The sequence below is a fragment of the Elephas maximus genome, chromosome 3 (assembly GCF_024166365.1).
Source record: "Elephas maximus indicus isolate mEleMax1 chromosome 3, mEleMax1 primary haplotype, whole genome shotgun sequence".
Taxonomy (NCBI): Eukaryota; Metazoa; Chordata; class Mammalia; order Proboscidea; family Elephantidae; genus Elephas; species Elephas maximus.
In genome coordinates, this window is record NC_064821.1 from 181,594,127 (window position 1) to 181,609,916 (window position 15,790).

At 38.2% G+C, this 15,790-nt stretch overlaps 2 protein-coding genes across 6 annotated transcripts in view; one reads left to right on the top strand and one right to left on the bottom strand.

The window, feature by feature from the left end:
* The window catches only part of SLC30A7 (solute carrier family 30 member 7), a 615,874-nt gene that overhangs the window by 489,021 nt on the left and 111,063 nt on the right, over positions 1-15,790 (bottom strand). The window lies entirely within an intron of this gene.
* Positions 1-15,790, top strand: part of DPH5 (diphthamide biosynthesis 5) — a 73,474-nt gene that overhangs the window by 43,655 nt on the left and 14,029 nt on the right. For 3 of the 5 annotated variants that reach the window (XR_007516773.1, XM_049880244.1, XM_049880245.1), the window contains exons 6-7: positions 5,534-5,573; positions 6,984-7,087. The exons of 1 other annotated variant lie outside the window; for it this stretch is intronic. Coding sequence is in view for 3 of the 4 variants with exons in the window: in XM_049880244.1 (XP_049736201.1) it covers positions 5,534-5,573; positions 6,984-7,087 (144 nt within the window). In the remaining variant the exon portion in view is untranslated. Of the gene's footprint in view, positions 1-5,533; positions 5,574-6,983; positions 7,088-12,510; positions 13,189-15,790 lie in introns of those variants that run through there. One more of the 5 variants, XM_049880243.1, reaches the window with a different exon arrangement.

A 15,790-nucleotide genomic window follows, 5' to 3' on the forward strand; every position in this document is an offset into this window, starting at 1 on the left:
ATTTTCTGTATGCCACTCCTTCCTGTATTCTCAGACACGCATTTTCTGCTCTAATACCACATCGCTTTTCCTGCCACACACCATGGCTTATGCTGCCCCTTCTCATGCTTTAGTAGATCCTCTCTAGTGTTCCATAGCTTACCCATTTGTCCATCAAGACCCTGTTTTGTCAGTTTCCTATAATTCAGCAGACATGTATTAAGCGTTCATTTGTACCAGAAATTGTCCTACATCTTCCCAGGAATATGCTTTGCGTACTACAGCATTGATGCTATCAGAACCACAGGATAACAGATCTGAGAGAGACCGTGGAGATCATCTTACTCAAGCCTGTTTTACAGGTGATGTTGAGGCTCAGAGATACTGAATGCTTTTCCCAAGATCAGCAGGCAGTTGGCGGCAGAGCTGATAAAATCCAATTAACCTGTTGTTCACAGATCTTTTCAGTGTACCATGTGACACAAATCCTATTTTCCATCTAGTATGAAGATAACTGGGACAGCTTTCTGAATACCAAGGTGATAGTTCTGGTAGCGTTTCAGACTGGCATGGGCTTGGTTTCCCAGCAGAAGCACTGGAACTGTACTGATTAACACTCACTAATCAGTTCCTATGAGTTGGAATGGCCTCTACGCAAAGGGTTTAATTAGTTCCTGTGCTCACAGGATATGCTGGAGCGATCTTGTTGTTAGGTCCCATCGAGTTGGCGCCAACTTGTAGGTACCCTGCCCACATACAACAGAACTAAACAGTGCTCAATCCTGCGCCATCCTTACAATTGTTGCTATGTTTGAGCCCATTGTTGCAGCCTCTGTCAATTGATCTCATTAAGAGTCTTCCTCTTTTTCACTCACTCTTTACAAGCATGATGTCCTTGTTCAGGGACTGGTCCCTGCTGATCACATGTCCAAAGTACTTGAAACAAAGCCTAACTATCCTGGCTTCTAAGGAGCATTCTGGTTGTACTTCTTCCAGGACAGATTTGTTTGTTCTTTGGGCAGTCCATGGTATATTCAGTATTCTTCACCAACACCACAATTCAAACGCATCAATTCTTTTTCAGTCTTCTTTAGTCATTGTCCAGCTTTCACATGCATGTGAGGTGATTGAAAACATCATGGCTTGGATCAGGTGCACCTTAGTCCTCAAAGTGACATCTTTGCTTTTTAACACTTTAGAGAGGTCTTTTGCTGCAAATTTGCCCAATGCAGTAGGCTATTTGATTTCTTGATTGTTGCTTCCATGGGCGTTGATTATGGATCCAAGTAAAATGAAATCCTTGACAACCTCAATCTTTTTTTCATTTATCACGATATAGCTTTTTGGTCCAGTTACGAGGATTTTTCTTCTCATTAAGTTGATGTGCAGTCCATACTGAAAGTTGTAGTGAGTCTTTCATCTTCATCAGTAAGTGCTTGAAGTCCTCTTCATTTTCAGCAAGCAAGGTTGTGTCATCTGTGTATTGCAGGTTGTTAATGAGTCTTCCTCCAATCTCATGCCGTCTTTCCCAGTACCTGGTATTGTTTTTTGTAGTCCCATTTTTTTTTTTTTTGTAGTCCTATTACTATCTGAGTGGAAACCCTGGTGGCGTAGTGTTTAAGTGCTGTGGCTGCTAACCAAGAGGTCAGTTCTACTTTGTCCTATAGGGTCACTGTGAGTCGGAATTGACTCGACAGCAGTGGGTTTTGGGTTTATTACTATCTGAGTTTCTTAAATTTTGTTTTTTCCATGCTTTATAAGAGCAGGGGTTTTGTTTTTTTCATTGCTCCTTTCCTAATGTCTACAAGAGTCTGGTATAGCGTAGGTGCTCAGTAAATACTGGTGGAAGTTAAGTGGTTGAAAAAAATTTTTTTTTATTTTCTCAGAATTGGCCTTATTACCTATTGGCACAGAAAATCTGTACCTCTTGCTAGTTCATTCAGTTCCAGCCAGAATACCAACCAAAAAACCAAACCCAGTGCCATCAAGTCGATTCTGACTCATAGTGACCCTATAGTACAGGGTAGAACTGCCCCATAGAGTTTCCAAGGAGCACCTGGCAGATTTGAACTGCCAACCCTTTGGTTAGCAGCTGTAGCACTTAACCACTACGCCACCAGGGTTTCCCCAGCCAGAATACATTCCTTTTATTGCATTCACATTGCTACCTACCTAATTCTAGATCCTCAGTCTCCCCAGGCCTTGACTACTTTTGTGATGTTTTTTTGGCTTATGCTTGTATTCTGTCATTAGCTGCTTTATATGTTCTGATTTTATTGTCACTATGATTTTTTACTTTATTTATTTGCTTATTATTTATTTACTTATTTTGCTTCATAATTTTGTCCTTGAATTTTCCACGTGAAAGAGACTGGTCTTCCTATTTTGTATTCCTTCTAACAAGCACATTGTAAAGCACTTATTATAATTGGTGTGGAACCTGTTGATTAAGACCAGCAGTGAATAGAAGGTCAAAGTGGAATGATAGGAGGAAGAACAGCTGTTAAAAGGATTTGTTACAGGAAGAATTAAGTAAAGTACATGGAACAGAGGGATTAAAACTGGGGACTCACTGGAGCTGGGATCCATGTGTATCACAGCAGGACTGAGAGGTTTTAAAACAACAGGGAGAGAAGAGTGTAAGAGCAGGCTTCCTGATAACTTCCCCCATATTTCTATAAAAATGTGGGGGGCAGGGGCACAAGCAGCATTTATCTTTTGGGAAGCTTTGAATGGGCAGGTAGAAAATTAGTTTACAGGTCTGTATTTACTGAGTGCTTTTTTTTTGCTTTATGTCCAGTGTAGAGTTAGGCCCTTTTGAAATATAAAGGAAGAATTAGATATGGCTCCTGCCCTCAAGATTATGAAATCTAGGTTGGAACTAATGTGTTATGCACATGAAAGTTTAAAGGACGTTTAAGTTCTATTGTATGGAGAGGCAGGAAAGACAAACCAGAACTTTGGCTCTTGGGCTCTCAAAGAGCTGCCTCTTTTCCTTCCTTTCCTGGGAAAAGACAAACAAGGTTAAACAATCTATCTTCCTTGCCCCATTAACAAAAGCAGGAACAGGTTGTGAAGAATAGGATATCATGATTGCGTATCCTCAACAATAGATTTCATCATTTAATTTGAAGTTCTCGTGATTTAAATTAGTATGTATTTATCGGATGCCTGTTAGGGGCCCAGGCCCTGTAGGGATTGTTGAGAATAAGCTATGGTAAGAAACACATAAAATTTAAAATTTACTTGGAGAGGCAAGACTAATATATATGACATAATTAGAGATTAACACACAATAGCATTAATTGCACAGATATTTCAAACAGAGCTTTCACCTGGTTTGTTCTGGTTTGATACCCTGCTGAGAATTTTTTTTTTTTTTTTTTTGAGAATTTGGATTTCCACCCCAGGTACACTGAATCAGAATCTACAGTTTAACAAGATCTCCAGGTGATTCTTATGTAATAAATTTTGAGGACCATTGTCCTACAGCAGTTCTCAAAATTGGTCCCTAACCAGCAGCATTAGCATCACCTGGGAACTTGTTAGAAATGCAAATTCTCGACGGAGGTTGGAAGCCCAGATTTCAGAGAACCAAAAGTATTTGAGAGGAAGTCAACAAAGCCCTCATGAAGGAGCTGGGAATTAAGTTTTTTAAGGGATGGATAGATTAAGATAGGCAGGTGGTAGGAAAGCCACATGAGCAAATGTTTTCAGTAGAAAAATTTTTTGCAAATTTGTATGGAGTATTTACTGGGTACCTTGCACTATGCTAGGTCCTGGTCCCACTAAGATGAATAGGATGCAGGTCCTACCTTCCAGAAGCTCACCTTTTAGCGAGTGGATGTAGAGAGAGAGGAATAATAATGGCGTATGTAAAGCCAAGGAAAAGTACTAAGAGTTGTCTGCCTGAAGACTTGAGACTAATTCATGATTGCAGCCTTACTTTCCATTAAAAATCATTTGCCTGTAAAAATTCTCCCCTTCCCTCTTCATTTTATTATCATATTTTGTACAGCGTATTATTAAAAAAGTTTAAAAAAAAAAAGCAGTGTTAAATAAAGAACCTTACTGCCACAAATAATCAGAAGCTGAAGATGAATGAATTAATAAATTAGTGAATGATATTTTGAACCTGAAAATACTTTTCACCACTGGTTCCACCTTTTCACCAATTTAGAAATAGATCCAAAAAACCAAACCCATCGTTGTCAATTCCTACTCATAGTGACCCTATAGGACAAAGTGAAACTGCCCCATAGAGTTTCCAAGGAGCACCTGGTGGATTCAAACTGCCAGCCTTTTGGTTAGCAGCCTAGCATTGAAGCACTATGCCACCAGGGTTTCCTAGAGATAGATATAGGAGGTTAATTTCTGCTGTTCTTTCCAAGCTAACTCTTTAGTATCCTTTGTAAGAAAAAACTTTGATAATTCCTTAGGAAAGCTGCAGAAGTCTGTCAAAGAGACCCCTCAGTTGCACTCCCTTTATGTTTACAAAAACAAACTTTGGCTGAACCGTTTGTTTGCGTTGTGTAAAACAGGAAGCGGCTGTTGCTCTTGCTGTCATGTACTGAATTCCTGTGAGGGTGTAGAGGGATTGTGCCTTTTTACCTTTTACCAAGTAGTTGAGCTGACAATTAGTGATGAAAAAGTGTACAGAATTCAGTGTCTGTGATGCTTGGACTGTCAGGTTTTGTAAGAGCAGGGTTTGTGTTCCTTCTTGTCCCGATTGTATGCCCAGTACCTGACATAGTGTCTGACACGCAGGGGGTGCTTAGTAATACCTGCTAAAAGTATGAATATTTGGTATTTAAGTGTTTATTCATAATTATTGCATGTCTTACCAATCATAAGAAAATAAAAGTCTCTTTCCAAAATGTAGTAAGAATTTTTTTCTATTTATTTTGTACTTATTGGAGCTTACATTCTACTCACTGCCGTTGAGTCAATTCCAACTCATAATGACCCTCTAGGACAGAGTAGAACTGCCCCATAGGGTTTCTAAGGCTGTAATCTTTACCGAAGCAGACTATCACATCTTTCTCCCACAGAGCAGCTGGTGGGTTCAAACTGTGGACCTTTCAGTTAGCAGCCAAGTGCTTTAAGCACTGCACCACTCAGGTTCCTGCTTACATTCTAGTGCCTGAAAAATAGGTATGAATGGGATCATAAGACTTTTCATTTTGATATTTGCACTTACCAAAAAAAAATTTTTTTTTGATTAGGTAATATATATACCAATATTTATTTATTTCATTCCTCTTTCTTCTCTTCCTAGAGGAAATTAGGTCCCTTCAGTATAGTCTCAGGGCCAAATTTGTGTTTTCTAACCAGTGGACTTTATACAGCTACAAGCTTTCATTCTTCTATTTGCAGAAGAAAGTGGCTAGATAGAAGTGTTAGGGAAGACTGTTACAAACTCTCAGATGAGCATTTTGGAGACTTGTGAAGAATATTTCCCAGAAATCTAGGTGACTCCTAACTGAAGTTTACACTTAGGGTTTTGGATAAAGTACTTAATTAAATCTAACGATATATTTTTCACTTCATACAGACATCAAAGTAAAGGAACAGTCTTTGGAAAATCTGATCAAGTAAGTTATGAGAATGTGTACCACTATCTTAATTCCTAGAAGAATTCTATTAAGCTCTACTTAAATTACACGGGTTCTAAACATTGTTGAAAATCAGCTTTCATGAACAGTTAAAAGTTAAAGACTTTTATTCTTATGAAATGATAAGCAGTACAATAGAGTGAAATAGCAAAAAGTTGCACCTAATAGGCACTCGGTAAATATCTGTGGACTGAGTTAATGAATTACGAGTCAGAAGGCATAGGTTCAAGCCCCAAATCTACCGCTAGTTGTGTGCCCTTGGGCAAGTCACTTCCATCTCTGAGCCTTATTTTCCTCATATGGACAATGAGAATAATAATCCATTTTTGCTTAGAGTGGCACTGTCCAATACAGTAGCCACTTTCTACACGTGGCTAATAAGTACTTGAAATGTGGCTAATGCTAGTGAGGAACTGAATTTTTAATTTTAATTAGTTGTAATTAATTTAAAGCTAACAGTTTAGTTATTGGAAAACTTTTAAGTAGGTTTGAAACAACTCCGGTATGTGAATATACTTTTACAACTCTGTTTTGTGAAATCTAAACACAGATAAAATGTTTCCAATGAAAATGTAGCTTCCAAATTAAGATGTGCTTTAAGTATAAAGTACATGTCAAATTTCAGAGACTTTGTATAAAGTATACATAAAAATCTCAATAATTTTTATGACTAAATGTTGAAATATATTTTGAATATATTGGGTTTAAATAAAATATTCAAATTTCACTTTTGTTTTAGTGGCTTCTAGAAAATTAAAAAATACGTGTGTGGCTCGCTTTATATTTCTCTGGCATAGTTCTGACTTAAAGGATTATTTTGAGAGTCAGTCATGTACATGAACTGTTTTCTAGCTGCAAAAGCTACATTTCTATTATTACAATCAACAGGAACACGATAAACTTTTGAGGCACACAGAAGTAAACACATCTCACCATGCAAAACATTCACATCTTTACCCCTTTAGTTTACTTTTCTTAGAGGAAGAAGTGAAAAGAGGAACATGTGGTTTAAACATATAAAAATATACAGTATAGAACCTGATAAAGCTAGTGTAAAATCTGAGTTGCCACTTACATTGAATTATCTTTACGTAAGGCATCACATTGAATGAAAGTAACTCTGATTTAGACATCTATCTTTAAGTTGTTGGATTTTTCTTCCTGCCAACTTTTCAGTGAAATGAGAGGGCAGTTGAAGTAGAACAATGAAAAAAGCTTAAACACTTAAGATAAAAATCCTACCCATAGGTTAACATATACTTAAAGAGGGTATCACATGAAAGCTTCAGACAGAATGTAGGCTGTGGTACTTGAGTATACCCGGGGAATAATTGCATTAATATGTAATTTCATGGCTAAGAACAATGGCATCTAGTTTTATACTTACAGGGGAAGGAAGATCTATGAACCTCCTCAGTATATGAGCGTGAACCAAGCAGCCCAACAGCTTCTGGAGATTGTTCAGAATCAAAGAATACGAGGAGAAGAACCAGGTACTTGAGAACCTATAAGGGTTCAAATGTTATTCCCCTACTGCCATAGATGTATCTGTGATATAACCTCTGACACACCGCCTCCAGCACCACCACTGAAGAGAGTCAATGTTTTTGCATTGTATTTTTCTTCTCATTTTTTCCAACTTTAACTTAAATCCCATAGGCTGGGGGTTGTACTGAAAGAAAAATAATGGAGTTCTTCCTAGTAAATTTGATACTACTCTAGAAAGTGAGGAGTTTTCATAAATCAACTATAAATCAGATTTGATGTAAATAATACATTAAAGTACAAATCTTTTGGTAAAATGCAGAATTTCTATTTTGGCCCTAAATATGGTGATATCTTTCCTACAAAAATACATTTATTCTGCTTTTGCTGATTCTCAACACTGAAACCAGGAATAGTTTTCTTCAGGGAAAAGACAAAGAGAGTTTGTCTTTATATTTCTAGTAATGAGACACAGTGGGTATATATAAAAAAGTATCAGTAAATCTTCAATGTGATTCATAAGTGAACCTGTCATTATACTCTGTTGTAAGGAGCTGACTGCCTCTGAACATCTATTCCCTAAAAGAAAAGATTCTTGAGTAACCATTGGTTATTTTTTCCTCATTAGTAGCCCTTGTTACAGTCACGATACAATAGTCTGCAAGAGTATTCTATATTCATCAATTGTACACACTTCCCCATAAGTCTGCTTATCCTTGCATAAATGTTGGCCCCATTTTAATCATTGTTCAATCAGGGCAACTGTTCCACCTAAACAAAAAACCAGTAAAAGATCAGCCCTTCAGCTACAGCACCAGAGTGACTAATACTAAAGTTCATTAAAGTTGGACATTTTGAACTTACAAGCATAAATAACACCACAATGTCCGTTTTTTGTTAAGGGCTTTATAGTTTACTGAATACTCAATATCTGTTATCTTAATCCTCACAACTACCTTTTAGGAGAGATAGTATTCAATTTTTTAAAATGAGAAAACTGAAATGTGTCACAAAGCTAGCTCGTGACCAATAAGAAACTCAAATCTATGTATTTATTCATAATCCTGTGGTTTTTCCAATATATCTTGGTCAATGCGAACGTATCTCAGGAAATGTATTAAAAATATGAGCATGACATATACATAAGGAAAAAAGAGCCAAAATCAGAGAACTGTCCCTACAACTTGAACAAATAGAAAGCGAGCAACAAAAGAATCCATCAGGCACCAGAAGAAAACAAATAATAAAAATTAGAGCTGAACTAAATGAATTAGAGAACAGAAAAACAACTGAAAGAATTAACAAAGCCAAAAGCTGGTTCTTTGAAAAAATTAACAAAATTGATAAACCATTAGCCAGACTGACTAAAGAAACACAGGAAGGGAAACAAATAACCCGAATAAGAAATGAGATGGGCCATATCACAACAGACCGAACTGAAATTAAAAGAATCATATTAGATTATTACAAAGAATTGTTCTCTAACAAATTTGCAAACCTAGAAGAAATGGACGAATTCCTAGAAGAACACTACCTGCCTAAACTAACACAATCAGAAGTAGAACAACTAAATAGACCCATAACAAAAAAAAGAGATTGAAAAGGTAATCAAAAAACTCCCAACAAAAAAAGCCCTGGCCCAGACGGCTTCACTGCAGAGTTCTACCAAACTTTCAGAGAAGAGTTAACACCACTACTACTAAAGGTATTTCAAAGCATAGAAAATGATGGAATACTACCCAACTCATTCTATGAAGCCAGCATATCTCTGATACCAAAACCAGGTAAAGACATTACAAAAAAAGAAAATTACAGACCTATATCCCTCATGAACATAGATGCAAAAATCCTCAACAAAATTCTAGCCAATAGGATTCAACAGCATATCAAAGAAATAATCCACCACAACCAAGTGGGATTTATACCAGGTATACAAGGCTGGTTTAATATTAGAAAAACCATTAATGTAATCCACCATATAAATAAAACAAAAGACAAAAACCACATGATCTTATCAATTGATGCAGAAAAGGCATTTGACAAAGTCCAACACCCGTGTATGATAAAAACTCTCAGCAAAATAGGAATTGAAGGAAAATTCCTCAACATAATAAAGGGCATCTATACAAAGCCAACAGCCAACATCACTCTAAATGGAGAGAGCCTGAAAGCATTTCCCTTGAGAACGGGAACCAGGCAAGGATGCCCTTTATCACCGCTCTTATTCAACATTGTGCTAGAGGTCCTAGCCAGAGCAATTAGGCTAGACAAAGAAATAAAGGGCATCCAGATTGGCAAGGAAGAAGTCAAATTATCTGTATTCGCAGATGACATGATCTTATACACAGAAAACCCTAAGGAATCCTCCAGAAAACTACTGAAACTAATAGAGGAGTTCAGCAGGGTTTCAGGTTACAAGATAAACATACAAAAATCACTTGGATTCCTCTACATCAACAAAAAGAACATCGAAGAGGAAATCACCAAATCAATACCATTCACAGTAGCCCCCAAGAAGATAAAATACTTTACGAATAAATCTTACCAAAGATGTAAAAGACCTATACAAAGAAAACTACAAAGTACTAGTGCAAGAAACTTAAAGGGACCTACGTAAGTGGAAAAACGTACCTTGCTCATGGATAGGAAGGCTTAATATAGGCAAAATATCTGTTCTACCAAAAGCCATCTATATATACAATGCAATTCCGATCCAAATTCCAACGACATTTTTTAATGTGATGGAGAGACAAATCACCAACTTCATATGGAAGGGAGAGAAGCCCCGGATAAGTAAAAAAAAAAAAAAGCATTACTGAAAAACAAGAAGAAAGTGGGAGGCCTCACTCTACCTGATTTTAGAACATATTATACAGCCACAGTAGTCAAAATAGCCTGGTACTGGTACAACAGGCACATAGACCAATGGAACAGAATTGAGAACCCAGAGATAAATCCATCCACATATGAGCAGCTGATATTTGACAAAGGCCCAGTGTCAGTTAATTGGGGAAAAGATAGTCTTTTTAACAAATGGGGCTGGCATAACTGGATATCCATTTACAAAAAAATGAAACAGAACCCATACCTCACACCATGCACAAAAACTAACTCCAAGTGGATCAAAGACCTAAACATAAAGACTAAAATGATCAAGATCATGGAAGAAAAAAATAGGGACAACATTAGAAGCCCTAATACAAGGCATAAACAGAATACAAAATATTACTGAAAATGACCAAGAGAAACCAGATAACTGGGAGCTCCTAAAAATCAAACACCTATGCTCATCTAAAGACTTCACCAAAAAAGTAAAAGGACCACCCTTAGATTGGGAGAAAATTTTCAGTTCTGACATCTCCGACCAGCACCTGATCTCTAAAATCTATATGATTCTGTTAAAACTCAACCACAAAAAGACAAACAACCCAATCAAGAAGTGGGCAAAGGACATGAACACGCACTTCACTAAAGAAGTTATTCTGGCAGCTAACAGATACATGAGAAAGTGCTCTTGACCGTTAGCCATTAGAGAAATGCAAATTAAAACTACGATGAGATTCCATCTCACTCCAACAAGGCTGGCATTAATCCAAAAAACACAAAATAATAAATGTTGGAGAGGCTGCGGAGAAATTGGAACTCTTATACACTGCTGGTGGGAATGTAAAATGGTACAACCACTTTGGAAATCTATCTGGCGTTTCCTTAAAAAGTTAGAAACAGAATTACCATACAACCCAGAAATCCCACTCCTCGGAATATACCCTAGAGAAATAAGAGCCTTCACACGAACAGATATATGCACACCCATGTTTATTGCAGCTCTGTTTACAATAGCAAAAAGCTGGAAGCAACCAAGGTGTCCATCAACGGATGAATGGATAAATAAATTATGGTATATTCACACAATGGAATACTATGCATTGATAAAGAACAGTGATGAATCTGAAACATTTCATAACATGGAGGAGGAACCTGGAAGGCATTATGCTGAGTGAAATTAGTCAGATCCAAAAGGACAAATATTGTATAAGACCACTATTATAAGACCTTGAGAAATAGTTTAAACTGAGAAGAACACATTCTTTTGTGGTGACGAGAGGGGGGAGGGAGGGAAGGTGGGAGAGGGTTATTTACTGATTACATAGTAGATAAGAACTACTTTAGGTGAAGGGAAGGACAATACTCAATACAGGGAAGGTCAGCTCAACTGGACTGGACCAAAAGCAGTTTCCTGGATAAACTGAATGCTTCGAAGGTCAGTGGAGCAAGGGCGGGGGCTTGGGGACTATGGCTTCAGGGGACATCTAAGTCAATTGGCAAAATAAATTCTATTAAGAAAACATTCTGCATCCCACTTTGAAGTGTGGCTTCTGGGGTCTTAAATGCTAACAAGCTGCCATCTAAGATGCATCAATTGGTCTCAACCCACCTGGATCAAAGGAGAATGAAGAACACCAAGGTCACATGATAACTATGACCCCAAGAGACAGAAAGGGCCACATGAACCAGAGACTTACATCATCCTGAGACCAGAAGAACTAGACGGTGCCTGGCCACAACTGATGTCTGCCCTGACAGGGAGCACGGCAGAGAATCCCTGAGGGAGCAGGAAAACAGTGGGATGCAGACCCCAAATTCTCATAAAAAGACCAGACTTAATGTTCTGAGTGAGACTAGAAGAATCCTGGCGGTCATGGTCCCTAAACCTTCTGTTGGCCCAGGATAGGAACCATTCCCGAAGACAACTCATCAGATGTGGAATGGACCGGACAGTGGGTTGGAGAGAGATGCTGATGAGGAGTGAGCTACTTGTATCAGGTGGACACTTGAGACTGTGTTGGCATCTCCTGTCTGGAGGGGAGATGGGAGGGTAGAGAGGGTTAGAAACTGGCAAAACCGTCACGAAAGGAGAGACTGGAAGGAGGGAGCGGGGCTGGCTCATTAGGGAGAGAGTAAGTGGAAGTATGTAGTAAGGTGTATATAAATTTATATGTGAGAGACTGACTTGATTTGTAAACTTTCACTTAAAGCATAATAAAAATTATTTTAAAAAAATATGAGCATGTAATATACTTTGTTCACTCAGAATCTATTTAAAGAAAGTATTATACAACTGTAAAGGATATAGATAAAGCTAATTGTTTATCAAATTCTAAAAACTTAACTAGGGTAAGCCTTTGGAATTCTGAAAGGGTGAAGTTGAGAATTGCTACTTTTTATGTCTGGTAGTGCAAAAAGTTTGGAAAGGCAGGCTTTAGATAGATGAATGGATAATAGTTTCTTACTCAGTGACTAAGGAAATTTAAGATACTTTGGGCATCTTTAAATGTACTCTTGGTACTAATGTTAGTTTGAATGGTATACATTCATTTGCTGAATTGAATGGCAGCATCTTTTTTTTTTTTTTTCCTTTTTTATTAAACAGCAATCACCGAAGAGACACTCTGTGTTGGACTAGCCAGAGTTGGAGCTGAGGACCAGAAAATTGCAGCAGGCACTTTGCAGCAAATGTGTACGGTGGACTTGGGAGGACCATTACATTCCTTGATTATCACAGGAGGCAGCATGCATCCTCTGGAGATGGAGATGCTAAGTCTGTTTTCTATACCAGAAGATACCTCAGAATCTCAAAGCACTGATGGCGTCTGAACATAGACATTTTCTATTGTCTGTTAATTTCTTTCACATATACATGTACACAGATTTGTATAACAAATGAGACAGGTCTTTTGGTTTGCCTAATAAGTATAAAACACATAGCCGGGAAGAAAGAAGTTGACTCAACAATGCTTGGTTTCCTGTGGCAATGAGTTTTTTCCCTCTGATATCATCAGCTGTTGCTGCTGTTTTGGCAGCTTTCAGGACGTACACACATGGAGCAGACCAAGTCGGAAAACTTGATAGACATCCAGAGTCAGAGTCATTTTAAAAGCAGTTTTTACTTATGAAACCAGTTTATACAAGGTGGGTGGTTTGCTTGTAGTTAGACTATAACTTTGTGAGGTAACTGGAATGTGAAATCACTTTGGTTTAACCAAAAGGCCCAGTTTTAGAGGGTAAAAAAGGAGCGACAAGAAAAACAAATAAAAAATTGGTAACAATTCGCGTATCGTTTTTATGATTTTTTCTTAAAATCAGCTGTCCTGACTATAAAAGGAGTTGTCCTGACAGAGGTCGATGGTGGTGGTGGTTGTGTTAGGTGCCGTTGAGTCAGTTCCTACTCATGGTGACCCTATATACAACAGAACAAAGCACTGCCCAGTCCTGCACCATCCGCACAGTCATCGCTATGTTTGAGCCCATTGTTGCAGCCACTGTGTCAGTCTGGTTGGTGTCAGTGCATATTAACTGAGGTGGGAAGAGTAAGACTCCAGCAGCAGTCCTACTTTCTTAAAACTCAGCTGAGTACATGACACCCTTCTGAATTGGCTTGTCGTGTTTAGCTGACATCCAAATTATGCGGTTCATATTCTGCTGTACGTGCGATGTTATATAACTGTTGAATTATAAGTGTTCAACCAGCCATGTACAGTTATTGTTTGGATTTAAATAGCCTCTTCTGCTTCTAGCCTGACAAACGGAAAACTTGCTGACTACCAGTATGTCGTAAAATTTTTTAAAAATTGAAGTTTGAAGACAACAGTGGAGTTTTCAAGATTCATCACATCACTTAACTCGGTTAACGTACCATTAATATATGCAACTAGTTGCCTTCTTCTTAATAATACACCATTTATTATCGTTCATAACCTTAGAGTTTTGTACTTTCTGTCAGTTGAAACAGAAATAATAGCTTTGCTATAGGCTAGTTAAGGAAGCCGTGGCGGCACAGTCGTTAAATGCTCAGCTGCTAACCAGAAGGTTGGATATTCGAACCCACCAGCTGCTCCATGGGAGAAAGATGCAGCGGCCTACTTCTGTAAAGTTTCCAGCCTTGGAAACGCTGTGGGGCAGTTTTACTGGATCCTATAGGGTCGCTCTGAGTCCCAGTCTACAGCAGTGGGTTTGGTTTATAGGCTAGGTCAATTAGTCTGACCTTGAATATTTCCTGACCTGATCAGCTTATCTGACCTTTTTGTTCAGTAAATTCTTTGGATGCTGGGCAAAGACTTCCTTGGAGCATCAGTTAGCTAGAGATTATTTAGTAATTTGACTTATTTAAGATAGAAGGTATTTTAATATATATGAAGCATTTCATTTTCAATTTGTTGGGCATAAAAGGAGAGAGAGCCAAAGGCAAATACTAGTTATGTATTATTGTCTTCTGAGATGTTAAACCAAACATTTAAAAAGTATAAAATGAAAAGTTCTGGTTTGAATAATAATGGATAGTTTATAATGGACAAGCCCTCCTAATTATAAGCTCTGGACAAAATAAAATAAACAGCTATTTAAAGGCACTGGGGAGTGACCAAAAACAGGCTGAGAAGCATGCTCATATGGCTTTTGCCCTTAGGGCACTCCCCAGTCTGCCTGGTGGGGGCGGCTGGAACTCGAGAGAAAGCTGCGGTCTTACTTGCTTGATATGTTAGGGAATGGAATCAGGGGCTGTGCAGCTGCTAACTGAAAGGATGGTGGTTCGGATCCACCAGCAATAAAGTGAGTCACACCAGTTTTTGGTTTCACAGTGCATGTAAAAGTTATGTTGACACTATACTGTAGTCTATCATGAGTCAGAATCAAAGGGGTTTGGTTTTTGGTTTGGTAGTCTATTTAAACTGCAGTAGCGTTATGAATTAAAAAAAACAATGTACATACCTTAATTAAAAAATACTTTATTGCTAAAAATGCTAACCGTCATCTGGGACTTCAGTAAGCCATAATCTTTTTGCTGGTGGAGGGTCTTGCCTCAGTGTTGATGGCTGCTGACTGATCGGGGTGGTAGCTGCACAAGGTTGAGGTGGCTGTGGCAAGTTCTTAAAATAAGGCAACAATGAAGTTTGCCACATCAATTGACTCCTCCTTTCACGAAAGATCTCTCTGTAACATGTGATGGTGTTTGATAGCATTTTACCCACAGTAGAACTTCTTTCAAAATTGGAGTCAGTTCTCTCAAACCCTGCCATTGCTTATCAACTAAGTTTATGTCATATTCTAAATCCTTTGTCATTTCAACAGTGTTCACAGCATGTTCACCAGGACTAGATTCCATCTTAAGAAACCACTTTCTTGGCTCATCCATAACAAGCAACTCCTCATCCGTTAAAGTTTTATCATGAAATTGCAGCAATTTAGTCACATCTTCAGGCGCCACTTCTAATTCTAGCTCTTTTGCTATTTCCACCACATCCGCAGTTACTTCTGCTGCTGAAGTCTTGAACCCCTCAAAGTCACCCATGAGGGTTGGAGTCAGCTTCTTCCAAACTTCTGTTAATGTTGACATTTTGACGTTCTCCCATGAATCACAAGTGTCCTTAATGGCATCTAGAATGGTGAATCCTTTCCAGAAGGTTTTCAGTTTATTTTGCCCAGATCCATCAGAGGAATCACTATCTATGGCAGCGATAGCCTTACGACATGTACTTATCAAATAATAAGACTTGAAAGTCGAAATTATTCCTTGATCCATGAGCCTCAGAATGGATGTTGTGTTAGCAGGCATGAAAGCAACATTAATCTCCTTGTACACCTCCATCAGAGCGCTTGGGTGACCAGGCGCATTGTCAATGAGCAGTAATATTTTAAAAGGAATCTTTTTTTTGAGC